This window comes from Salvelinus namaycush, chromosome 20, assembly GCF_016432855.1.
Source record: "Salvelinus namaycush isolate Seneca chromosome 20, SaNama_1.0, whole genome shotgun sequence".
Lineage (NCBI taxonomy): Eukaryota > Metazoa > Chordata > Actinopteri > Salmoniformes > Salmonidae > Salvelinus > Salvelinus namaycush.
Window position 1 is genome coordinate 4012120 of NC_052326.1, and position 27368 is coordinate 4039487.

At 41.7% G+C, this 27368-nt stretch overlaps 1 protein-coding gene across 1 annotated transcript in view; it reads right to left on the minus strand.

Moving 5' to 3' along the window:
* The window catches only part of unm_sa1614 (un-named sa1614), a 56126-nt gene that overhangs the window by 17325 nt on the left and 11433 nt on the right, over positions 1-27368 (minus strand). Inside the window, exons 2-18 of the mRNA XM_039016621.1 lie at positions 26365-26437; positions 25944-26089; positions 25524-25598; positions 25359-25408; positions 22860-22989; positions 22448-22533; positions 21525-21600; positions 20327-20413; positions 17845-17945; positions 15982-16051; positions 12967-13054; positions 5876-5924; positions 5383-5546; positions 4251-4384; positions 3740-3831; positions 2193-2379; positions 1704-1789 (exon numbers count right to left, since the gene is read on the minus strand). Coding sequence (XP_038872549.1) covers positions 1704-1789; positions 2193-2379; positions 3740-3831; positions 4251-4384; positions 5383-5546; positions 5876-5924; positions 12967-13054; positions 15982-16051; positions 17845-17945; positions 20327-20413; positions 21525-21600; positions 22448-22533; positions 22860-22989; positions 25359-25408; positions 25524-25598; positions 25944-26089; positions 26365-26437 — 1694 coding nt within the window. The remainder of the gene's footprint in view (positions 1-1703; positions 1790-2192; positions 2380-3739; positions 3832-4250; positions 4385-5382; positions 5547-5875; positions 5925-12966; positions 13055-15981; positions 16052-17844; positions 17946-20326; positions 20414-21524; positions 21601-22447; positions 22534-22859; positions 22990-25358; positions 25409-25523; positions 25599-25943; positions 26090-26364; positions 26438-27368) is intronic.

The window sequence follows — 27368 nt, forward strand, 5'->3', positions numbered from 1 at the left end:
AGACGGAAATTCCAACGGGGGCAGTGTTGCGGTCTATATTCAGAACCACATTCCTGTAAAGCATGTGAAATATTGTTGAAGTAATAGGACTACAGGTTCATCTGCCTCACCTTAAGCTCATTCGTGTGGGAAGCTGCTGTAGACCACCAAGTGCTAACAGTCAGTATATGAATAATATCTGTGAAATGCATGTGTAATCAGCGGAGAATAATATTTTCTGGGTGATTTAAATATTGATTGGCTCTCATCAAGCTGCCCACGCAAGAAAAAACTACAAACAATAACCAGTACCTGCAACCTGGTTCAGGCTGTCAGTCAACCTACCAGTGTATTTACAAACAGCACAGGAATGAGATCATCAACATGTATTGATCACATCTTTAATAATGCTGCAGAAATTTCCTTTAAAGCAGTATCCAAATCCATAGGATGTAGTGATCACAATATAGTAGCCATATCTATGAAAACCAAAGTTCCAAAGGCTGGGCCTAATATAGTGTATAAGAGGTCATACAGTAAGTTTTGTAGCGATTCACATGTTGAAGATGTAAAGAATATTTGCTGGTCTGTGGTGTGTAATGAAGAGCAACCAGACACTGCACTTGACACTTTTATGAAATTGATTATTCCACTTGGCAACAAACACTGACACTACACATCCAAGTATATCTGACAAAATTATGAAAGACAGGAAATATACTTTTGAATTCAGTAAAATCCATGTGGAATAGGTAAAAAAATGATTGTGGTCTATCAACAATGACAAGCCACCGGGGTCTGCCAATCTGGATGGAAAATTACTGAGGATAATAGCAGACGATATTGCCACTCCTATTTGCCACATCTTCAATTTTAGCCTACTAGAACGTGTGCGCCCTCAGGCCTGGAGGAAAGCTAAAGTAATTCTGCTACCCAAGAATAGTAAAGCCCCCTTTACTGACTCAAATAGCCAACCAATTAGCCTGTTACCAACCCTTAGTAAACTTCTGGAAAAAATTGTATTTGACCAGATACACTGCTATTACAGTAAACAAATTGACAATACATTTTCAGCATGCTTATAGAAAATGACATTCAACAAGCACAACACTTACACAAATGACTGATGATTGGCTGAGAGACATTGATGATAAAATGATTGTGGGGGCTGTCTTGTTACTTCAGTGCAGCTTTTGACATTATCGATCATAGTCCGCTGCTGGAAAAACATATGTGTTATGGCTTTACACCCCCTGCTATATTGTGGATAAAGAGTGGCAGCTATCAAGATACCTGCCCAGCGTTATCCAATGAGGTTGCAGGGCGGGCCCAACAGCTCAGTGGAAACAGCAGAGAGTAAGAGAGAGAGAGAGAGCAATGACGTGGCGCACATATCAGCACATATGTGACGTAGTACGCAATTTTTGGGGGGCCACCTTTGGCTCGTGGGTGCTACTTTCAGAACTACTGTCTACAAAGTATACAAAAGTACCAGAGAATCTCTTTAAAGCCACAACAAACATCATGCAAGAGTTCAGAGCACAGTTAACAGTTTAGAATTAACAAAGGGCAAGGGCCACATTGGATGGGATTGTCCCTTTGAGCTATAGGAATATAGAGACATTACTAATGGCATTCTTCCGTTTCCTTTTTCATGCATTACAGCTCTCTTGACTGTCCCTTGAAATAAAAAATCTGTATTAATGCTGCATAAAATGACTTACCAGTTGTGAACAAGAAAGTCCACAATGTGAAGCGAGGTCCTATCAGCCAGCAGGATAGCCAGGTGGAGTGCAGTTTCCCCATTCTCCTACAAACATGGGAGGGTTGAGTTATGGTTATGTTAAGAGTCCGGCGCCCTGTCCAGAACCAATCCCTATCCCCTACCCCCTTGACACAGAGGGAAGGACAGGCGTAAGCAATGTGGCTAAAATTCCACCTAGCCTATCAGAGGACAGGATGGAGCTATCACCATATATGTAAACCTATCAAATACTTTCAGAACTCCACAGGTGTCTTGGGGGTTGTTTCTGGACAGGGCCTGGGTCTACATGCACAGGGGTATGGAGTAAGGTTTTGTCTCGGGTGATGGTTAGTCATTGTGTAAGTATACTTACAGTATGTACCTACACAGGGCTGGCTAAAGGCTGGATGAGGTCAGTGTTAGGTACTAAGTTTATCAGGTTAGAGTTTAGATTAGTCATTGGGTCTACCTGCACAGGGTTGGCCAGAGGTTGGCTGAGGTCCAGTCTCACGGCATAGAGCTGGAGCAGGCTGAAGATGTCTCGGCTGCACACCGCCTCCTGTAAATTCCTTCTCAAAGTGGAAAAGGAGCTGCTGCTGTGTTGGGCAAACTGACACTCCATGTACTTACACAGGATGAAGTCCTTACGCACCATCCTAATGATACAGAGAGGCAGGGAGGACGCACTCATTACACGATACAGATGGGTATTGCAATTAGGAAATCAGAGCCATATGAAGAGTAAAAAAACAGCCATTCATACATTTCAATGAGAGATATAGTAGGCTACTATGATCAACATCTAAGACAAACAGTAAGTCTGTTTTTTATTTTATTTAACTAGGCAAGTCAGTTAAGAACTAAGAACAAATTCCTATTTACAATGACGGCCTACCCCGGCCAAACCCTAACCCCGACGACGCTGGGCCAATTGTGCGCCACCCTATGGGATTGCTAATCCCGGCCGGTTGTGATACAGCCTGAAATCGAACCAGGGTCTGTAGTGACGCCTCTGGCACTGAGATGCAGTGCCTTAGACCACTGTGCCACACGGGAGCCCCTGTTGAAACTACTATTTCCTAAAAGCACTGAAAGAATGACATTTTCAGTTCATGGGTACATTCACTCATGCAAATATGAACTGAACATCAGTGTGTGAGTCACAATTCTGCCATTAATGTTAAAACTAGCAGGGTCAGGGTCTCCAAGGTCAGTACTTGCATAGGGCCTACACCAGGTCCTTGTTCTGTCAGCAAATTGCTTAATCTGTCCCTGTGTAGCCCAATCTCTGGCCCTTGCTCTGAACAAGTAGCAGTGGCTGTGTTCTCTGTGTGATAAAAGTCCACTGGGGAAACATTAAGGTTACAGTGAGAAGTGGCTCCAGCTGTTCTGATGCAGTGAGAATGTGGCTGTGACAGGCTACCATGACAAAAGCAGCCAATGCCATTTGGTGAGAGAACATACCGTCAACTTGCTGATTTCTCCCCATATAAAAACGCTTGGCGGCACTGAGGGGGGGGGGGGAAGTGTCACTCTCTTAATGGAAATGGATTGTGCTTATGGCGCACGTCCACATGTAACAAGGCTGTAGTTATGCTTTTCTTACACACAGTAACCACTAGACAGGACCTTACTAATAAGGGGTTCACAGACATGTCAAGCATTTTTATGTTATCCCAACACACTGTCCCATCTTAATTATTTTCTCATAGTTTGAAATAGTAAATATCAAAATACAATTAGAATATATTTTTGACAGTGAGCTTTTCAACACAGCACACTATTAAATCTCAATGCATGCTCCAAAACGTAATGTATTTATAAAAATGTAATGTATAAAATGTTCCACGAGTTATCTTTTAAAGGAGTTCGGAGGAATAAGATTAGGCTTAACTTTGATATAGCCATCTCTAAAGTCCCATAGCAAGCTGAGCAGTTCTAGGGAATCATACAGCTGTAGGTGATTGGCTGCAGTTTGAGGACTGGGGAGTAATTCCAGCCCTGCTCGTCACTCACATGTCACTTTCTGCCGTGGGTTTCAGTGAGGGACTCAGGACATTGGCTTCCACTATCTCATTGAAGCCTGAATTGCCCATGTTCTTTGCCAGCTTAAAAAGAGAAGGGGGGGAAAAAATCATGAAAAACCATTCACAATAGAGTTGAGAGGAGCTTGACCAACTACTAAAACTGATTTCACATCAAACACTGAAGCATACAGGACACTGATCCAGTTGGTGACAATCACTGAGTTATTGTTGAATAGATTTTTTTTTAAATCAATAACTTATTTGTCCTCAAAGCATGCAATTAATGCCATGTCTGCTGCATATTTAATTGCATTTAAATCACTATTGTTACATTCTACCTCATCACAAATTGAGGAGAAAATGAACACCCTTGGGGAACTATTCTAACCGTTTATTCTGAGAGTACTTTTCAAATTCACCCTTTACCTAGTCTTACCCTTCATATGGTATTCTTAACATTCATAGTTGTTTTGTCCAACTAAAGATTCAGAGGCACTCACCATTAGCTCTGAGGTACCCAGCTTGTCCAGGGAAAGGGACTTGATCCGGGAGTAGTGCACGCCCATCTCTCTGTGTATCCCAGAGCACTCGATACATGTCAGAATGCCCAGGTTTGTGGAGATCCAGGTTGGGTCTAAAGAGAGACGTGGGCATAGTTTATAGTATGCCGACAGTATAAGGTTTGTCATTTGCAAAACGATGCCTTGTGGAAGACAGTTGCACGCTAACACTTGTGAGAAACCATTTACAGTGTTTCTCCAAGGTTATTTTTTCTGGTCAGGGTGCAAAGGCCCATGAAGCAACACCAACATTTTCAATCCAAACAAATAGAGGTCAGTTCTTAAGCAGGGTCAACAGAGCTAGGTGCACATTGCACCATACACAAAAGAATTGTGTTTGACCAGATACAATGCTATTTTACAGTAAACAAATTGACAAACGAATTTCAGCATGCTTATAGGGAAGGACACTCAACAAGCACAGCACTTACACAAATGACTGATGATTGGCTGAGAGAAATTGATGATAAAATGATTGTGGGGGCTGTCTTGTTAGATTTCAGTGCAGCTTTTGACATTATTGATCATAGTCTACTGCTGGAAAAACGTATGTGTTAAAGCTTTACACCCCCTCTATAATGAGGATAAAGAGTTACTTATCTAACAGAACACAGAGGGTGTTCTTTAATGGAAGACTATCAAATATAATCCAGTTAGAATCAGGAATTCCCCATGGTAGTTGTTTAGGCCCCTTGCTTTTTTCAATTTTTACTAACAACATGCCACTGACTTTGAACAAAGCCAGAGTTTCTGAAATGACCGACACTCAACAAAGAGCAGGGGCCTGTGAGGGCACACAGTGTGTTGTGTAATGTTTTAAAATTGTATAAACTGCCCTAATGGGGATCCATAATAAATAGAAATACATTGCACCCTAACTGCTGGGAACCAAACTCCTCTGACAAATCTAATCTTCCTCTGACAGCACACCAGAGCTGGGGTCAATTGCATTTCAATTGAGGAAGTAAACTCCTGTTTGAGAAATTGTACTTTCAGTTTACTTTCCCAATTGACTGATTTGAAATAGAACTGACACCTAACCGGCTGCAGCACATTGTAGGCATGGTCTGACCTGGCGCCCCACAGTCACAGCACATGTTGTTGCCGGGCATGCGGCGGATATCCTCGGTAATGGCTCTGGTCAGGTCCTCGACACTGTTGTCTCCACTGGACTTCCGCTCATCCAGAGCCACGTTAAGGGCTTTCTGCTTACTGTTGGTCAGCACTGATATCCACCTGCATGATAAAAAGAAGAGGGAAAGTAAAAGGTCTATTCCATAGTCCCAGTCGGTATTAGATAGAATGTCACGGCCCGCTTGCCTGTGAGGAAAACAACCTGTGGTTACCTAGGCCCAGAACAAAAAATATGGGAGTTGCAGCGATGAGACAAGGCTGTAACTATCAATTGGATACCACGAACTTGGGGAGAAAAAAAACGGGGTAAAAATTCGAATAACTTTTTTAAAGACCAGCGAGCAACTGCGGCCCCTTACGATGAGTTAAGATTTTTTGTGGACCCCACCCCCAACAAAGTTGCCTGTCCCTGCTATAGAAAGGTTACTCACGCAACACACACTGGCTCGTCATCAGCAAGAAAGTGATATGTGCGATTATCTAGAACACAAGAGAAAATACGTTAAATCAGAATGTCTGCATCCAAAGAACATGTTTCACATTTAAATGAAAGGAGCTCTCATCAAATCAAATGTTATTGGTCACATACACATATTTAGCAGAAGTTATTGGAGGTGTAGTGAAATGCTTAAGTTCCTAGCTCCAAAAGTACAGTAATATCTAAAAAGTAAAATAATAGAATTAAGAAATATATAAATATTAGGATGAGCAACGGAGTGGCATTGACTAAAATACAATAGAATAGAATACAGTATACGCATATGAAATGAGTTAAGCAGTGTCTAAACATTATTAAAGTGACTAGTGTTCCATCATTTAAGTGGCCAGTGACTCCATGTCTACGTACAGATGAAGTCAGAAGTTTACAAACACTTAGGTTAGAGTCATTAAAACTCGTTTTTCAACAACTCCACAAATTTCTTGTTAACAAACTATAGTTTTGGCAAGTCGGTTAAGACATCTACTTTGTGCATGACACAAGTAATTATTCCAATAATTGTTTATAGACAGATTAATTCACTGTATCACAATTCCAGTGGGTCAGAAGTTTACATACACTAAGTTGACTGTGCCTTTAAACAGCTTGGAAAATTCCAGAATATGATGTCATGGCTTTAGAAGCTTCTGATAGCCTAATTGACATAATTTGAGTCAATTGGAGGTGTACCTGTGGATGTATTTCAAGGCCTACCTTCAAACTCAGTGCCTCTTTGCTTGACAACATGGGAAAATCAAAAGAGATCAGCCAAGACCTCAGAAGAAAAACATTTAGACTTCTACAAGTCTGGTTCATCATTGGGAGCAATTTCCAAATGCCTGAAGGTACCACATTCATCTGCACAAACACCATGGGACCAGGCAGCCGTCATACCGCTCAGGAAGGAGACGCGTTCTGTCTCCTAGAGATGAACGTACGTTGGTGCGAAAAGTGCAAATCAATCCCAGAACAACCGCAAAGGACATTGTGAAGATGCTGGAGGAAACAGCTACAAAAGTATCTATATACACAATAAAACAAGTCCTATATCGACATAACCTGAAAGGCCTCTCAGCAAGGAAGAAGCCACTGCTCCAAAACCGCCATAAAAAGCCAGACTACGGATTGCAACTGCACATGGGGACAAAGATCGTACTTTTTGGAGAAATGTCCTCTGGTCTGATGAAACAAAAATTGAACTGTTTGGCCATAATGACCATCATTATGTTTGGAGGAAAAAGGGGGAGGCTTGCAAGCTGAAGAACACCATCCCAACCATGAAGCACAGGGGTGGCAGCATCATGTTGTGGGGTGCTTTGCTGCAGGAGGAACTGGTGCACTTCACAAAATAGATGGCATCATGAGGCAGAAAATGATGTGGATATATTGAAGCAACATTGAAAGACATCAGTCAGGAAGTTAAAGCTTGGTCGCAAATGGGTCTTCCAATTGGACAATGACCCCAAGCATACTTCTAAAGTTGTGGCAAAATGGCTTAAGGACAACAAAGTCAAGGTATTGGAGTGGCCATCACAAAGCCCTGACCTCAATCCTATAGAACATTTGTGGGCAGAACTGAAAAAGCGTGTGCGAGCAAGAAGGCCTACAAACCTGACTCAGTTACACCAGCTTTGTCAGGTGAATGGGCTAAAATTCACCCAACTTATTGTGGGAAGCTTGTGGAAGGCTAACCGAAACGTTTGACCCAAGTTTAACAATTTAAAGGCAATACTACCAAATACTAATTGAGTGTATGTAAACTTCTGACCCACTGGGAATGTGATGAAAGAAATAAAAGCTGAAAGAAATAATTCTCTACTATTATTCTGACATTTCACATTCTTAAAATAAAGTGGTCATCCTAACTGACCTAAGACAGGGAATTTTTACTAGGATGAAATGTCAGGAATTGTGAAAAACTGAGTTTAAATGTATTTGACTAAGGTGTATGTAAACCTCCAACTTCAACTGTATATAGGGCAGCAGCCTCTAAGGTGCAGGGTTGAGTAACCGGGTGGTAGCCGGCTAGTGATGGCTATTTAACAGTTTGACGGCCTTGAGAAAGAAGTGGTTTTTCAGTCACTCGGTCCCAGCTTTGATGCACTTGTACTGACCTAGCCTTCTGAATGAAAGCGGGGTGCAGGTGTTGCTCGGGTGGTTGATGTCCTTGATTATATTTTTGGCCTTCCTGTGATATCGGGTGCTGTAGGTGTCCTGGAGGGCAGGCAGGATGCTCTCCATTGTGCATCAGTAAAAGTGTGTGAGGGTCATAGGGGACAAGCCAAATTTCTTCAGCCTCCTGAGGTTGAAAAGGCACTGTTGCGCCTTCTTCACCACACTGTCTGTGTGGGTGGACCATTTCAGATAGTCAAATCAAATGTGATTTTCCTGGCACCACTCTCCCAGGTCCCTCACCTCCTCCCTGTAGGCGGTCTCGTCATTGTTGGTAATCAGGCCTACTATGGTTGTGTTGTCTGCAAACTTAATGATTGAGTTGGAGGCGCGTGACCACTAGGGATGAAACGGTTACCAGTTTCACGATAATCCACAGTAAAATTCCTGACGATTAGTATTACCGTTTCAAATTTTTATTATCATTAAAAAACGTGTTTGATTACCACGGTTTGAAAAACTCCCGGTAAATACTGTCCAGCATCAACCAAAGTTAGCAACAGTTTGACGCCGGCGCAGCATGCAATGTGGGTTTTGTGTGAAAACATGGAGGAAGGCAGTGACAGCGTTCGGGAGATTTTTCAGCCTTCTTAGAGAGGACCAAATCTGAAGTGTGGTCCTATTTTGGGTTTTACATTAGTGCAGAGGAAAAGTTAATCGAAGATGGTAACTCTGTCTGCAGGGTTACCAAATGTGCTGGTTGATAAGATACCTGTATTTATGGGAAAGATGTTTGAAAAGGGTATTTTGTTCTTAAATTATATTGTAAATTGTAATGGTAGAGTTATGACCTTCATGGAGTTATCAGAGTTGTACGGGAAGGTCTGCTCAATCCAAGAGTACAACCAATTGATTACAGCATTGCCCCAAAAATGGAAGAGGCGGGTGGCAGCGGGAGGAGGTAGTGAACTGGTCTGTCTGCACAATATAAAGGATCAAAAACTGGCAGATGAATAAAAATAGCATAAAAAGGAATGTATACCAGTTTCATTTGAGGACCAGGATGTTGACAACTGTGCCATACAGATTGCAAAATAGTTGGGAAGAGATTTTTGATGTACCGATTCCATGGTACAGGGTGTATGAGTTGATATATAAAACAACGCAAGACTTCGTGCTTTTCAGCTGAAAATATTATATAGAATTCTTGCCACCAACAAAATGTTGAATATTTGGGGCATAAAATCATCGAAGCTCTGCAGATTTTGTTGTGAGGATACAGAATCAATAGACCATTTATTTTGGTATTGCCCTCAGGTAGCCTGTTTCTTGTCTCAGGTTCAGGAATGGCTGAAAATGCATTGATCTAAAATTGACCCTAGAAATAGTACTGTTAGGAGATCTGGAGAGACCGGGTCAGTCAATTACTAATACTCTTAGTAAAAGTATTTATTTTCAACACGGAATCTGTAGATTCTAGTCGATTAGATAAATTGAAATTGTACGTTAAACATCATAGCATAGTTGAAAGATGTGTTGCGTAGAAACACGAAGTGGGTGGCCAGCAGAGATAGATGGGATGGGCTGAGGGAAGGTATGTGGAATTTGAGACAAGTGGGCGTGGAGTTGCTGTGTGAGAGAGAGATGGTCAAAAGATAAAGGGAAAAAAAGTCAAAATAAAACATTACAAAAGTACATTTGAATGACACTAAGTGGCAGGGTTTTTACAACTAATGCCGGTTTGCCAGAGGCTGATGCCTTGCAGGTGTGTGTACACATGCATATACACACACTCTCATTCAAATAAACACATACAAGAACACACACATACATGTAATAGTGCCAGACATGCACACAAACATATACAGTTGGCATTGCTGTTACAATTTCAGTTGTCCTTTGTTTTAAATGTATAATTTTGTTGAATTATTTTGCATTGTTGTTTGCTGTGGGTTGTTGGGGGTGGGGAATGGTATTAATTGTATTAGGGGTTTTTTTTCCGGGGGGGGGCGACTGTGGGAGGGGTCTCGAATGGTTGAGGGACAGCTATTGGGGAACTGTGGGGGGATCTTGGAGGGTTCGGGTTTCACAAGACTGTGATCGTGGAAAAGGAAACTACGACATATATTTTATATCACTATCATGCACACGCACCCTCACACATAAGGATGGCTCTGTTGCGGAAAGACTGATACATGTTTGATAGTGTCTTGATGCTGTATTGTTTGTCCTTCATGTTCTAATACTTTCCTTGTGTTTTTTTGTAATAAATAATAAAATAATAATAAAAAGTCTGCAGAACAAGCAAAAAAAAGAAAACGCTGTGAAAAGGGGCAACACATCAAATCTCTTGAGTCATCTTCATGACCTCCACTTTATAGCGAATGCAAGGTAAGTTAACTTTTAGCTCAATGCATGATGTGGGGACTTCAGAATGGGGGAAAATGTCATGGATTGTCTGTCTAACTTGCGAATAGCTTGTCAATAATGTAAACTGAAGCTTTAAGTGTTACCTTCTCTTGTAAAAACACTACACGTTGTTCTGCTGCTCTACGCGTCGTGTGTCTGAGGACTCATTGGCCCATTGCACACGATAACACGTTATGTAGTTTAGTCACCCAACCAACATATTTTGTTCATTTAAAATCTGTCAGTCGTCGACTTGGTTGTAAAAGTGTTCCAACAGGAGAAACACTATAGACTCCTATACAAGACTCCCATATTTATGTCAATTGTTGGGTTCATTGCAATTACTATCACTGTCTTAAGACTAATTTGTATTTATGTAAATTGTGCATGGGGTCATTACATATGTTCAAATGCAACAGAGAAGATAGACTGTGTGGGTGGGTGGGTAAGTGAATAATAATGTAACACATTATTGTGTTATAACATAATAATAATACATTTGCTATTCCCTTGTTTACAGAGCAGGCAAACCCAGTGATGCTACTGGTCCCTCTACAGTTGTGACACAGACACTTGAGCAAGCATTTAAAAGACAGGCTGTTTATGCACCCACATCAAAAAAAATGCTCAGGACCTCACTGCAGCCCTTTCATATTACATTGCAAAGGACATGATGCCATTTCAAATTGTTGAGAGGCCTGGCTTTCTGAGGTTGATGAAGGTTGCCATGCCTCACTACAAAGTGAGTGCTGCTCATTTTATTTGTTGTTTGTTTACTTGATTTGCTTACTTAAGGTTGTGTTCATTTAAACCTGCACTAGGGAAACTTACCTCTCATGGCCACATGGTGCCATCTTTAATGTTAATGTTATTATTTTAATGTTTATGCACACAAAAAGTGCATAGTGCTGCTAATTTTATTTGTTGTTTGCTGGTTTTCAATATAAAACTTGGTGAAATGATTTCAGTGTGTGTATCAGTACTTTTTGATCATTTCCAGCACATTCTAACAATACCGTGATAATACTGATAACCGTGATACTTTTGGTATCTATAATCATGATATGAAATTTTCATACCGTTTCATCTCTAGTGTCCACGCAGTCATGGGAGTACAGGAGGGGGCTGAGTACGAACCCTTGTGGGGGGCCTGTGTTGAGGATCAGGGAAGTGGAGGTGTTGTATCCTGTCTTCACCAGCTGGGGTCGGCCCGTCAGGAAGTCCAGGACTCAGTTGCACAGGGCGGGGTTCAGGACCAGGGCCCCGAGCATCAACACTATGGTGTTGAAGGCTGAGCTATAGTCAATGAACAGCATTCTTACACAGGTATTCCTCTTGTCAAGGTGGAATAGGGCAGTGTGCAGTGCAATGGCGATTGCATCATCTGTGGATGTATCTAGGGTGTCAGGCAAGGTAGAGGTGATATGATCCTTAACTAGCCTCTCAAAGCACTTCATGATAACAGAAGTGAGTGCTAAGGGGCGACGGTCATTTATTTCAGTTACCTTTGCTTTCTTGGGTAAAGGGACAATGGTGAACATCTTGAAGCAAGTGGGGACAGCAGACTGGGATAGGGAGAGATTGAATATGTCCGTAAACACTCCAGCCAGCTGGTCTGTGCATGCTCTGAGGAGGCGGCTAGGGATGCCGTCTGGGCCGGCAGCCTTGCGAGGGTTAACACGCTTAAACGTCTTACTCACATCGGCCACGGAGAACGAGAGCTCACAGTCCTTGGGAGCGGGTCGCGTTGATGGCACTGTGTTATCCTCAAAGCGGGCGAAGAAGGTGTTTAGCTTGTCTGGGTGCAAGATATTATCCACGATGTGGCTGGTTTTCCCTTTGTAGTCCGTGATTGTCTGTAGACCTTGTCACATACCTCTCGTGTTTGAGCCGTTGAATTGCGACTCCACTGTCTCTGTACTGACGTCTTGCCTGTGTGATTGCCTTACGGAGGGAATAACTACACTGTTTGTATTCAACCATATTCCCAGTCACCAGGCCATGGTTAAGTATGGTGGTTTGCGCTTTCAGTTTAGCGCCAATGCTGCCATTTATTCACAGTTTCTGGTTTGGGTAGGTTTTAATAGTCACAGTGGGAACAACATCCCCTATACACTTCCTGATGAACTATGTCACTGTGTCTGTGTATACATCAATATTATTATCCGAGGCTACCCGGAACATAGCAAAGTCTGCATGACAAAGTGTATGTGTGTGTGTGTGTGTGTGTGTGTGTGTGTGTGTGTGTGTGTGTGTGTGTGTGTGTGTGTGTGTGTGTGTGTGTGTGTGTGTGTGTTTTATATGGCATACGCAATAATTATGACCTGAACTCATAATGAAAATAGGCAATGGTTGACAGGCATGATTATTTCAAACAGCGATGTTCCCAAATTATTTGGACTAAAACATTTTATTGAATTTTGGTTGTTAGACTAACAGAGGAGAACAAATTACAGATGCAAATTAGACCGGAAAGTTACATTGTACGTATATTTTCAATCCTGGTTAGGGAGGCTGACTTACGAGAAATGAGGTCAAAGCACTTCTTGTCCTCCAGACTGGGCTTGACTTGGCAGGTGAGCAGGTTGAGTTTGGTTGGTGGTTTGTTGGGCTGAGGAAAGGATAGCATGGTTACTTCCAGGGAAGTCCCTCCTGCAGACGACAATTATGTATGCCATTGCCCCAACTGTTGACCAAGCTATGTTAATGCTGAAATCTGACTTTGTTACCTTACAGAAAGCCCTAGTTGGTTTAAAATGTGTACTTAATGCAGGCAAGACTAAATACATGTTCTCAAGTTCTCGCACTGCTCTTTTTCACCAGGGTCTCTTTAGTATCATCTCTATCTCCTTGTCAATTCTGTTTTGCTTTGACAGGAGTGCAAGACACCGTTCTCTAATAGAACATGGTGATGATTAAACATGAGGTTTATTGTTATTTTCAGCAATTAAAGTGACCAACAGTTTAAAAAAAACACTGCTTTCAATGACATTCAAATTCTGTTTCATGGCTGGAAATTGTGAACACTATAAGAGCAGGAAAGGGCAACGGGCGGACCGCGGCCCACATTTTGAAGGATATACAGATGAGCTAGTTAAAAAGCTAAGAATTAAAGTGGGCTTCTTTTTAAGAAATAGATTTTGCCTCTCCCTAAATAGCAGGAAGACTAACTTGAACAGTGAACTTTTCTGCCATTTCTTGATTATGGTGACACCATTTACCAGATTGCAGCAGCCACTACTCTTAAACCTTTGGATACTGTCTACCATAGCAGCATTCGTTTGATCACTGGTGACAGTTTTAATACTCACCACTGCATTGTGTATCAAAAGGTTGGCTGGTCTTCATTAAAGGCCCGTAGATCAATTCATTACTCTCTTTTTGTTTACAAAGCCATACTACCCAAGCTTCCAACTTTCCTAACTTCGTTGCTAACATCTAAAAGAACCAAAGCAATCCTGCGAGCGGGTTAACTCGAGGTCCCTCTGATCTCAACCAATTAAGGTAAATCATCTTTTAGTTTTAGCCTCTCAGCCGATTGCGGACAGTCTGAGCACTGATGGAGGGATTGCGCGTTCCTGGTGTAACTCGGGCAGTTGTTGTTGCCATCCTGTACCTGTCCCGCAGGTGTGATGTTTGGATGTACCGATCCTGTGCAGGTTTTGTTACACGTGGTCTGCCACTGCGAGGACGATCAGCTATCCGTCCTGTCTCCCTGTAGCGCTGTCTTAGGCGTCTCACAGTACGGACATAGGAATTTATTGCCCTGGCCACATCTTCATGCCTCCTTGAGGCATGCATAAGGCACATTTACGCAGATGAGCAGGGACCCAGGGCATCTTTCTTTTGGTGTTTTTCAGAGTCCGTAGAGAGGCCTCTTTAGGGTCCTAAGTTTTCATAACTGTGACATTAATTGCCTACAGTCTAAGCTGTTAGTGTCTTAATGACCGTTCCACAGGTGCAAGTTCATTAATTATTTATGGTTCATTGAAGAAGCATGGGAAACAGTATTTAAACCCATTACAATGAAGATCTGTGAAGTGATTTGGATTTTTACGAATTATATGTGAAAGACAGGGTCCTGAAAAAGGGACGTTTATTTTTTGCTGAGTTTAGCTAGCTGCTAAGAGGACGTCATGTCATTGGAGTGGGTGAGTGACTGACTTTTTCTCCTCATATCGTTTTTCGGTGGCTAAACAGCTAATGATGCACGTGTCATTTGATTAGCTAGCAAGAAATGTGAATCGCATTGCTAGCTAGCTATGCTGAACGACTCATATCCAGTTAGCTTATCTCATGTGTCGTAAATTCACTCTTGCTAGCTATCTACTCCGATTTCAGAGCACTCTCGTCTGAGTGTGCCATAGCGCAGAATAACTGATGAATTTACGAACACGCAAGTTCTGCTGAATATGACCGGCATCAGTAAACGTAGCCAAGTTAGTCACAAACGCTCTGCATAACATGTAAACAGCCTAACCCGCTCTGTTTGGGCGAGTAAAATGGTCATTGAGGTGTCCTCGTTTGTGTATGAAATTAGATAGCTAGCCAACTTTAGCCAGTTCGCTTGAGTGAGACAACGCATGCATTGACAGGCAAGCTGCAGAAGGACGAGCAGGCTTTTCTCCATCGTTTATCCAGTGCAATTCTGACAGCCAACTAGCTGAAAAAGTTTGAGAGGGCTTATCTAAAATGTTCCTTCGTTTGATTTTAGCTCATCTTCCTCTGGCTAGCATTAGTTGATCTTGTTGATGTGCATATAAGGAAAGATAGCATACTTTTTTATGGTTGTTTGATAAATAGGACTGCAAAATTCCCAAATGTAAGAGGACTCCCGTGGTATTTAGCTACATATTTGCAGAAATCCACTCAAGTGTATTTTGTGGCTTTTGCCGAATGCATTGTAATGATCTAAAGTCGGATGTTGCAACTGCCTGTAAACACATAGTCCAGTTCAAAGAGAATGATGGCATGCCCTTGTTGCAAACAGCTTGTTTGCATATAGGCCTACTGTACCTCTGATTGGCTATGGCGCATCGGTCTGCGTAGACTCTGGTTCTGGACGAGACAGATGTCTTTATTAGGTGTTATTTACTTACTGCAGTGTCAATTGTCCAAATTCCCACTCTATGTTGCTATAGAATTTTCACAAATGCCTTAGAATGTTTAGGAATTACTTATACTAAGAATTTATGAAAACACGTGAAAATGACCATATCTAAGTGTTTGCTTGTCAGAAAATGCAACAAAAACAAAATTGTCATATACTTCCTGCTGGTGTATATGACCAGATTTGTATAATAGTTAATGTTGCTAAAATGCTGTCAGTTGCACTTTAAGCATTAAAGTTGCACTTTATTTTAGGGTACAGAAATCGGCAGGTATTTACTAAGAGATGACATGGTAGAATGGTTATCACGTAGGTTATTACTATCACGTTTGATTCTTTGGGATTCATTAAAAAAGCCACACCAGGCACTATTTGGTACCAGGTTATCATCAATTGTGTCAGAAGATAATCCACAACACTGAACTCACAGTTCCATGTGCAATAGTTAGGTAGCAGTTCTGCACCGTGCAATTCCTCTTCTGCCACATCTTTCTCAACCTGCACGGAACAAATACCAAGAGTGAACATTTTTCAGCCTACAAACTGACTGAGGTACTGTGCTGTAATTGTACGGAAGCTCAAATGAAATTCTCACTATACACATAGTAATACTACATCCGTCTAGTATAAATAGGATTTCACTTGTATAGTGGAAAGAAAGTATGTGAACCCTTTGGAAATACCTGGATTTCTGCATAAATTGGTTATAAATTGTGATTTAATCTTCATCTATGTCACAACAATAGACAAACACAGTGTGCTTAAACTAAGAACACTCAAATTATTGTATTTGTCTTGTCTATATTGAATACATCATTTAAACATTCAGTGTAGGTTGGGAAAAGTATGTGAACCACTAGGCGAATGACTTCAAAAGTTAATTGGAGTCAGCTAACCTGGAGTCCAATCAATGAGACGAGATTGGAGATGATGGTTAGAGCTGCCCTGCCCTATAAAAAACTCACAAAATTTGAGTTTGCTATTCACAAGAAGCATTGCCTGATGTGAACCATGCCTCAAACAAAAGAGATCTCAGAAGACCTAAGATTAAGAATTGTAGACTTATATAAAGCTGGAAAGGGTTACAAAAGAATCTCTAAAAGCCTTGATGTTCATCAGTCCACGGTAAGACAAATTGTCTACAAATGGAGAAAGTTCAGCACTGTTGCTACTCTCCCTAGGAATGGCTGTCCTGCAAAGATGACTGCAAGAGCACAGCGCAGAATGCTCAATGAGGTTAAGAAGAATCCTAGTGTCAGCTAAAGACAGAAATCTCTGGAACACGCTAACATCTCTGTTGATGAGTCTACGATACGTAAAACACTAAACAAGAACGGTGTTCATGGGAGGACACCACAGAAGAAGCCACTGCTGTCCAAAAAATACATTGCTGCATGTCTGAAGTTCGCAAAATGTTCCACAGCGCTACTGGTCAAATATTCTGTGGACAGATGAAACTAAAATTGAGTTGTTTGGAAGGAAGGAACACACAACACTATGTGTGGAGAAAAAAAGGCACTGCACACCAACATAAAAACCTCCCCCAACGGTAAAGTATGATGAAGGGAGCATCATGGTTTGGGGCTGCTTTGCTGCATCAGGGGCTGGACATCTTAGTATCATCGACAGAAAAATGAATGCAAAAGTTCAGCAAGACATTTTGCAGGAGAATGTAAGGCTATCTGTCCGCCTATTGAAGCTCAACAGAAGTTGGGTGACGCAACAGGACAACGACCCAAAACACAGAAGTAAATCAACAACAGAATGGCTTCAACAGAAGAAAATACACCTTCTGGAGTGGCCCAGTCAGAGTACTGACCTCAACCCGATTGAGATGCTGTGACATGACCTCAAGAGAGCAGTTCACATCCCAAAAATATTGCTGAACTGAAACAGTTTTGTAAAGAGGAATGGTCCACAGTTCCTCCTGACCGTTGTGCAGGTCTGTTCCGCCAACTACAGAAAACATTTGGTTGAGGTTATTGCTGCCAAAAGGAGGGTCAACCAGTTATTAAATCCAAGGGTTCACATACTTTTTCCACCCAGCACTGTGAATGTTTACACGGTGTGTTCAATAAAGACATGAAAATGTATAATTGTTTGTGTGTTATTAGTTTAAGCACATTGTGTTTGTCTATTGTAGTGACTTAAAATGTTATCTGATCTTCATCTATGACAAATTTATGCAGAAATCCAGGTAATGCGAAAGGGTTCACATACTTTTTCTTGCCACTGTAGGTATGACAATTCTGCTTGGGATAATGACTTTCACACAGATAAAGTGTTCATACCCGTCACTTCTCTTGTAGAGGTATCCCGCTTTCTCTGTGCCATAATGTTTGTTGCCTTGCAGCTGGTGCATGCTGTAGAATGTCTGCTTGCTCAAGGAGTCCTGGGTTTGACAAAGAGATGGAGGTCATTTACAAGATTCCCTACCACGTCATCCATTATTTTCTATAATTTACAGAGCGTCACCATTTATCCCTTTACAAGCATTTCGCTACACCTGCAATAACATCTGCATGTGACCAATAAACATTTATTTTATTTGACATATTCCATATTAACATATCATGACTCAAGTTTCGATATCTAGATCCTGTGACTCAAGCAGTGAGGAACACGGAAAGCAGAAATGTGATGTGACAAACAAGACAGATTAACGTATGCATGCAAGTACAGTAGTAGCTGAGTGGTAGGTCAGACAGACAATCTCTTCTTGTCATATACCACTAAGATCAGCCATAACATCATAACATATACAAATCAAAAGTAAAAAAAAAAAATTAAAAAAAAAAAGGGTTATTCATAAAAAGTACAAATAGCCCTTGAATGTAAAAATGTTTGCTTGTTGCACAAGGACTGAATAGAACCACCACAGGTCTACAGTGCATTTCGAAGTATTCAAACCTGATGACTTTTTCCACATTTTGTTATGTTACAGCCTTATTCTAAAATTGATCAAATATTATTTTTTTCTCATCAATCTACACACAATAGCCCATAATGAAAGCAAAAAAATGTTTTTTAGAAATGTTTGCAAATGTATTTATTTTTAATTTTAAAAATGAAATAACTTATTGTCAAAAGTATTCAGACCATTTGCTATGAGACTCAAAATTGAGCTCAGGGTCATCCTGTTTCCATTGATCATCCTTGAGATGTTTCTACAACTTGATTGGAGTCCACCTGTGGTAAATTCAATTGATTGGACATGATTTGGAAAAACACACACCGGTCTGTATAAGGTCCCACAGTTGACAGTGCATGTCAGAGCAAAAACCAAGCCATAAGGTCAAAGGAATTGTCCGTAGAGCTCCGAGACAGGATTGTGTCAAGGCACAGATCTGGGGAAGGGTACCGAAACAATTCTGCAGCATTGAAGGTCCCCAAGAACACAGTGGCCTCCATCATTCTTAAATTAAAGAAGTTTGGAACCACCAAGACTCTTCCTAGAGCTGGCCACCTGGCCAAACTGAGCAATCGGGGGAGGTGGTGGTACCCATGACAGACCTCCAGAGTTCCTCTGTGGAGATGGGAGAAACTTCCAGAAGGACAACCATCTCCGCAGCACTCCACCAATCAGGCATTTATGGTAGAGTGCCCAGACGGAAGCCACTCCTCAGTATGCATTTGACAGGCACATGACACCCCACTTGGAGTTTGCCAAAAGGCACCTAAAGGACTCAGACCATTAGAAACAAGATTCGCTGGTCTGATGAAAGCAAGATTGAATTGTTTGGCCTCAATGCAAAGCGTCACATCTGGAGGAAAACTGGCACAATCCCTACTGTGAAGCATGTTGGTAGCAGCATCATGTTGTGGGGATGTTTTTAAGAGGCAGGGACTGGGAGACTAGTCAGGATCGAGGGAAAAATTAACAGAGCAAAGTACAGAGATCCTTGATGAAAACCTGCTACCAGAGCGCTCAGGACCTCAGACTGGTTCACCTTCCAACAGGACAACGACCCTAAGCATACAGCCAAGACAACGCAGGAGTGGCTTTGGGACAAGTCTCTGAATGTCCTTGAATGGCCAAGCCAGAGCCCAGACTTGAACACCTCTGGAGAGACCTGAAAATAGCTTTGCAGCGACGCTCCCCATCCAACCTGACAGAGCTTGAGAGGATCTGCAGGGAAGAATGTGAGAAACTCTCCAAATACAGGTGTGCCAAGCTTGTAGAGTCATACCCAAGACGATTTGAGGCTGTAATCGCTGTCAAAGGAGTAAAGGGTCTGAATACTTATGTAAATGTCTAATTTCCGTTTTTATACATTTACAAAAGTTTCTAAACACCTGTTTTTGCTTTGTCATTATGGGGTATTGTGTGTAGATTAATGAGGGGGGAGAAAACAATCATACATTTTAGAATAAGGCTGTTACATAACAAAATTAGGAAAAAGTCAAATGGTCTGAATACTTTCCGAATGCACTGCATTTCCAGGTTTTTGGTTATTAACTTAATTTTTTAGCATATGCAAGTACTGTACATATCAAGTAAATCAAATTCAACTTATTCTCCTTGACTGGACGACTTGCAGGATTGAAATAAAACCACAATGTTAATACTTCTATATAATGAATTACAACATCCACATTTAGTGAGATTCTACTCACCCCATATGAGCATGGAAGATAAATGCTTTACTCAAGAAGCATTTAAAAATATATATATTACTCTTAAACAACCTCAAATGTCACATTTTTTACATAGACAGGCACATTTAGAATTTCAATCAAACATATATGTATGGTGTGTGTGTGTACCCTCACCTCTTTGAGCTCAGGCTGCAGTGAGGGCCGGAGCTGGTCTCTCAGAGAGCAGAGTTGTCTCTTCTCCTCGTCCTGTCTGTGTTTGATCTGGACAGAGACAGAGCACATTCAATAATACCCTCATCATCACCACCCAACACACACACACTCTAGACCTCCCATACACACACTCCACCCACCCCTCACATCCTTTCCCTCCAAACACATTCCAGGTCGCACAAATTGATTGCGTGAATGGCTACTTCAAGACAATCTCAGCATTGCAGAAATGTTGAGTATAAAAATCTTCCTTTAATACCCAATGGTTGTGAAAATGTATTGCTTAAACCCATCCAAACGTTTCAGCTCTACAGCAGTGTTAGGGGGTAGGAGCTAGAGACTAGGGGTAAAACATTTGTAATTTAGCCCAAGGAAATCTGCCAGAGGCATTACAGGTGTTACGACAGCAAAAGTCCTCATAGCCCTTCACCGTGCAGGATAGAGTAGTCAAACAGAGCACGTTTGGTCGTTTACTGGCTCACTATGATCTACACGAACAACCATTGTGCAGTGTCTACTCTGATGGATTTGATCCAGTTGGTTGTTGATCAAAGGGTACTGTCTGTGTGAGCTGTAGGGTGGGGAGTGTTCAGAATGCAGATGCCCTGCTTCAGTCACAGGTGCAAGTTTTCTGCCCATAGCGCAGCGTGAATGGCTCTCTGAATAGAGCGGTAGTGGTTTGAGGCTAACTGAGCTGATTATCTCTATCTACTCTAAATGTGAGTAAAGGGCTAACAGCGTGGGCTGTTTATCTCAATAGAATCTTAATGGAACCCAACAGCTGGGAGAGAGGACAGTCACTGACTACTGATGACAGGGGTAAAAAAATTAACAGTTCAGATTATATCTTTTATATGGTTTCTGGAGAGAATCCTTACATCTGTTCAAGGCGGGTTTGTAGCAAAACCAAAATCAATCAGTTGTGTGGGGGATGGTTGCAACAGAAAAGCAAAACCGCAGTTGATTGCAAACTGCTCATTCTGAGACTGCAGTAGGTGGTGTTTGTAGTGAACATCACCTTTGCAAGTTGCCATTTGATCGAACACCAGAATGTGCAGGGCTCATCTGTGAAAGAGACCGTGGTCTCAACATACTCCCTGCTTAAATAAAGGTTAAATAAAATGAATTAGACACACATTCATTGTGGAATGCCACTCACAGTGCCCAGCGCTCCTGTGAGCTCGTCAATATACTGCTTGAGCTTCTCTGTGGCCACCAGGCACTCCTGAAAGAAACTGACAAAAGGAAATATCAGTTTATTGCCACATTGTGTGTGTATGTGAGAGTATGTGTGAGTGTATGTGAGAATGAGTGAATGAGTGTTTGGATGTGTTGCAGGATGGGCTAGCATGTTTCCCGATTCTGGTCACATATGATGGCGCATGGCGGCCATAGAGGGGAGGGAGAGTCAGTCACAGAGGATATTGTGTTTAACATCTAACTGATGTGTTTGGCACACGCAATTGAAGCTCTACTGAAAAATGAGTTCTACAATAGGCTGGTTCTCATCTGGTTATCTGTATATGATCATGCCATCATACTGCTACTGCATGACCCTCGGGCAAATCTAAAACCGCAACCATTATGTCAACTCATTTCGCAACCACTTATCTTGTTCAAAAGCATTTTTTTTTTTATAAATCACCCTTTCCTCAATATAATGCATCAATACGTGTATCAACCCTCTGGAGTCCAAGCCTGAATTTCCCCAACAGGTTTTATTATATCATAATCTAGATAAACCATAAGTGTTATGTATTTTATAAAACATTTTGAGCTAGCACAGTAATACAGTATGTGGGACGGACATTATTTACATATTTCAATAAGATATAAAGTCATATGATTGAAAAAGTTACTGGCTTTTTCAGGAAAGCAGAAGTAAGATCATTAGGCAATAGCTTTTTTTCAATGTACTTACAGTACAGTATACAATCACTCCACTCTCCCCATTATTTTTACCACCTAAGGTTCTCCTTTTGCTCAATAAACCTCAGAGCAACAGAGAGACACACTCACGTTTAGCTGAGAAGTTAATTTCTCCCCCTGACTTTTAGTTAGACAGAGACCACATTGCCTTACTTGCACTGGGAGTGATAGTGCTTGATGAGATTCTGAAGCAGGTCGACACCTTTCTTAGTCTTGATTTCGTTCACTTTGATGAGGTACTACAAGAAACACAGAGGAGAAGCAAACGTTTCTTTTGGTTGAGTTACTCATCCATTGAATTAGCCAATGTGTCCGTCGAGCAATCGTTAAGAAAGAGAAACTACAGATTCCAATGGAAGACCTTGGAGCTATTCAGAAAGGTTTCATATCTGAAACTCTACGTCATTACGGGATAAGAGGTCAAACCCTGAGGTAACACCCCATTCTCAGAAGGCACAAATGTTGGCCAAAGCTCAAAGCCAGAACTGTTAATCAGATGTCAAAACTTTGAGACTCCCCCATATAATTTGAATAAGAACCCCTCTATACAGTAGATCCCGCTCACCTCACACATCTGTAGCTGGAACATCCTGCGCTCCTTCTCCAGCTCCTCTGCGATCTCTCCCCCGCTCACCTCTGTGCGCACCATGCCGTACTGCTTGGCCAGCTCCCGCTTCTCCTTTTCGATCTTGGTGCTGAGTGATACAATATAATAGTAGTTCCTCTCAGGTCAGTCAAAGAGATAAACACACTGGTACCGCTCATTACGGTTGGTTGATTCATACAGTTGAGAGAATTGGACAAAATTGCTATTCTAAACTCAGCTTAAAAAGAAACGTCCTCTCACTGTCAACTGCGTTTATTTTCAGCAAACTTAACATGTGTAAATATTTGTATGAACATAACAAGATTCAACAACTGAGACAAACTGAACAAGTTCCACAGACATGTGATTAACAGAAATAGAATAATGTGTCCCTGAACAAAGGGGGGGGGTCAAAATCAAAAGTAACAGTCAGGATCTGGTGTGGCCAACAGCTGCATTAAGTACTGCAGTGCCTCCTCATGGACTGCACCAGATGTGCCAGTTCTTGCTGTGAGATGTTACCCCACTCTTCCACCAAGGCACCTGCAAGTTCCCAGACATTTCTGGGGGGGAATGGCCCTAGCCCTCAACCTCCGATCCAACAGGTCCCAGACGTGCTTCAATGGGATTGAGATCCGGGCTCTTTGCTGGCCATGGCTGAACACTGACATTCCTGTCTTGCAGGAAATCACGCTCAGAACGAGCAGTATGGCTGGTGGCATTGTCATGCCAGCATGAGCCTGCAGGAAGGGTACCGCATGAGGGAAGAGGATGTCTTCCCTGTAACGCACAGCGTTAAGATTGCCTGCAATGACAACAAGCTCAGTCCGATGATGCTGTGACACACCGCCCCAGACCATGACAGACCCTCCACCTCCAAATCGATCCCGATCCAGAGTACAGGCCTCGGTGTAATGCTCATTCCTTCGACGATAAACGCGAATCCGACTATCACCTGGTGAGACAGGGCGACGTTGTTGCCGGTGACGTCTGGTGAGGACCTGCCTTACAACAGGCCTACAAGCCCTCAGTCCAGCCTTTCTCAGCCTATTGCGGACAGTCTGAGCACTGATGGAGGGATTGTGCGTTCCTGGTGTAACTCGGGCAGTTGTTGTTGCTATCCTGTACCTGTCCCCGCAGGTGTTATGTTTGGATGTACCGATCCTGTGCAGGTGTTGTTACACGTGGTCTGCCACTACGAGGACGATCAGCTGTCCGTCCTGTCTCCCTGTAGCGCTGTCTTAGGCGTCTCACAGTACGGGCATTGCAATTTACTGCCCTGGCCACATCTGTAGTCCTCATGCCTCCTTGCAGCATGCCTAAGGCACATTCACGCAGATGAGTAGGGACCCTGGGTATCTTTCTTTTGGTGTTTTTCAGAGTCAGTAGAAAGGCCTCTTTAGTGTCCCGAGTTTTCATAACTGTGACCTTAATTGCCTACCGTCTGTAAGCTGTTAGTGTCTTAACGACCGTTCCACAGGTGCATGTTTATGGTTCATTGAACAAGCATGGGAAACAGTGTTTAAACCCTTTACAATGAAGATCTGTGAAGTTACTTGGATATTTACGAAATATCTTTGAAAGACAGGGTCCTGAAAAGGGGAAGTTTAATTTTTTGCTGAGTTTCTATGTTTGCGATCATACCGTAGGGAAGAACGTGATATTGATAAGGGATACTGATTATATTTCACATGAGAAATAGCATGACTACTATTAATGCAAAAAATCATATGAATGGTAAATCATTATGTAATGGTTAATATTACGTAATGGTGCTGGGCTGTACAGTATTGTTGTCATATGATGTTTTTGAGGTCATTTGCATCGAAAATCACAAGATTGGATTCAGGCCTTGGGGAAAACGAGACTGTGGGGAGCTTGAACAGGAATGGCTTGTAATAAGAGCATATAGAGAATCATTCAAATGATGCACGGATCAACCACTGTTTCCAGTACAGGGGATGTGAATGTGGTGTCAAGGGCAGCTGTACCTCTGACCCCGTTAGTGGGAACAGACACACGGACGAATAAAAACCCACCATGGACAAATTGCCCGACTGAAAACAGCCCCACAGAGTACAGTAATTCAAAAATGGTTGCTATGACACTTAAAACCTTCTTTAAATAGGAACAGGTCCATTTTGTCTTGTTGGTGGAGAGTGTGAGGATATAACTTCTGTCTCTTGGACCAAATTTGTGACATGAACAATAACTCTTGCACCACAAATCAAAACAATATCCTCCAGCCCATTGGCCTGGCAATAAACCAGCCTGTTGTGTCTACTTAATTAAAACAGCTATACAGAAGAAGAAAAAAATACAGCAATATTTCAGTTGACTGTAGGAAGTATGAATGCAATGCATTGTTTTGATATGGAGCAAATGCATCATTTGGCACTGGTGTGAAAATGTAAAAGCCAGGTAAAATCATTGGTCCCTCACCAGGACCATTTAGCTGTTGGGCAGATGTACACTCACAATTTATTTTCGTAGTCCCGCCATGCTTTGTCAAACGGCTTTTTCAAATCCTGACGGAGAAGAGAACAGAAATGTTGCATTATTTTAAAGTGGTCATCACAAATAAGCAATACGACAATGATATTTGAGGTAGGCAAGATCAGCTATTTGACATTTTAGACTTACCCCTTTGACCTCTTTCAGGTCTCCTTTTACTAGAGAGTCCAGGAAGAAGTTGATGTTGTGCAGCATGCTCTTTAACTGATGGGAAGACACACTCAGTTCACGTCCAGTTGTGGTGGGTTACAATACGCACAATGTCACACTGTCACTGAGGAGCTTTGAAGTAGACACAACAGAAACACATTCTAACTGATTATTCAAGTTTGAGAAGTTGTTGTTTTTTTACACAAAAGAGGTTTACGTCAGAACTTTGAATGAGACAAAGTACCACAGATACTATCACAGAGAGCTGAAAGAGGACTGAAACAAAAAGCAACGCACATTATCTGCCAAGTGAGTTCTCTTCTCGCCTAATGAGATGTCTGACCTTTTTTAATCGTTTTTTTGTTTGTTTATACTCTCGAAAGCAATCTTCTCTCTCACCAAGTTCTTTATTGGCGTCAACAGCTCTTTGGAAAATTCAGCAAACTTAGTGAAGGCAGAGGCCACTTCCTTCTCTCCATTGGAGCGGAAATTCACAACCAGTTTCTCCATGGAACTGATGTACAGCTCCAGATGGGAGATATGGTCTATAAGGGGGAAAGGGACGATACGTTTAGCACACATACATAACAGCAGATGACAGGTTTCACTAGATCAGTGTTAACAGGCCCACATGATTCCTACACGGTACTCTAGGTAACGGCTACCATTTGTGCTATAGATCTTGGATAAAAGGTGCTATTATGTGTGCTGCAAATCACATAGAATAATAGGCACAATTGGCACTTGTTTTGCACTGTTCCCCAGTTCTATTAAAAGTACCAAACAAAATGATGATTTATTCAATATGATTGTGTTTTACCTTGACCTGAAGCATACTTGGCTTTCGCAGCTTTCTTCATTTTCTGCAAGACTGTTCTGTCACAGTCCAAAGCCTGTAAAACATATACAAAACAATAATTTAGGGCTTGGCCAGAATTGTATTTTATGTTTCTGAAAACAGTTCTAAATATATGTTTTATGAGTAGTACATGACCATAGCATGGCAACAAATTAATTCTTAGTGGATTTAATGGGCTTTCTCTATTCTGATTGGTTCTCAACCAAACTAGGCTAAAATTGACAGTGAAGTAGTCCAATGTGTCGAATTTTCATTTATTTAGTAACTGTATCAAAATATAATTATAAATAGTATTGTAAAAATTCATAACGGTATGTGTATCCATACTGGTACACCTTGAGGGGCGGTTTCCCAGATACATATTAAGATTAGTTTTAGACTAAAAAACACTTTAAAATGGATATTCTCCGTTGAGCTTGCTTATTAGTCCAGGACTTGGCTTTATTCTGTGTCCGGGAAACCACCCCAAAAAGTATAGTGCACGATTTTGGTAATTAAGCCCCTTTTCTACTTACCCATGGTATCCATGAGCTCATCTGACTATCTTTATGTCTCTGCATGCTTTGAAGGAAGTTGAAGGTAGTTTCACGAGCCATTGCTAACTACCATTAGCGCAATGACTGGAAGTCTACCTGAACAGCTAGCATGCTCATGAAACTAATTTCAACTTCCTTCAAAGCATGCAGAGACAAAGCCAAAAATGGCCTTACATGCCAAAATCTCGCACTATCCCTTTAAAATAAGATATATCGCCCAGCCCTACAAGAATTCACTGCTCTTTTCCCCTTTTAACCATGCATTTCACCATATATAAGCCCAACAATAAACCAGCACAGCTAATCTTAAAACTTTGTTCTTTGATGTGCATGGCTTGATGATTGATCGCATCCATAAAAAAGTGGTGACTTGTGAAGAGGCTTCTGAATAAAAGGCTATGGTCAATGAAACATGTTTCTACCGTTGCT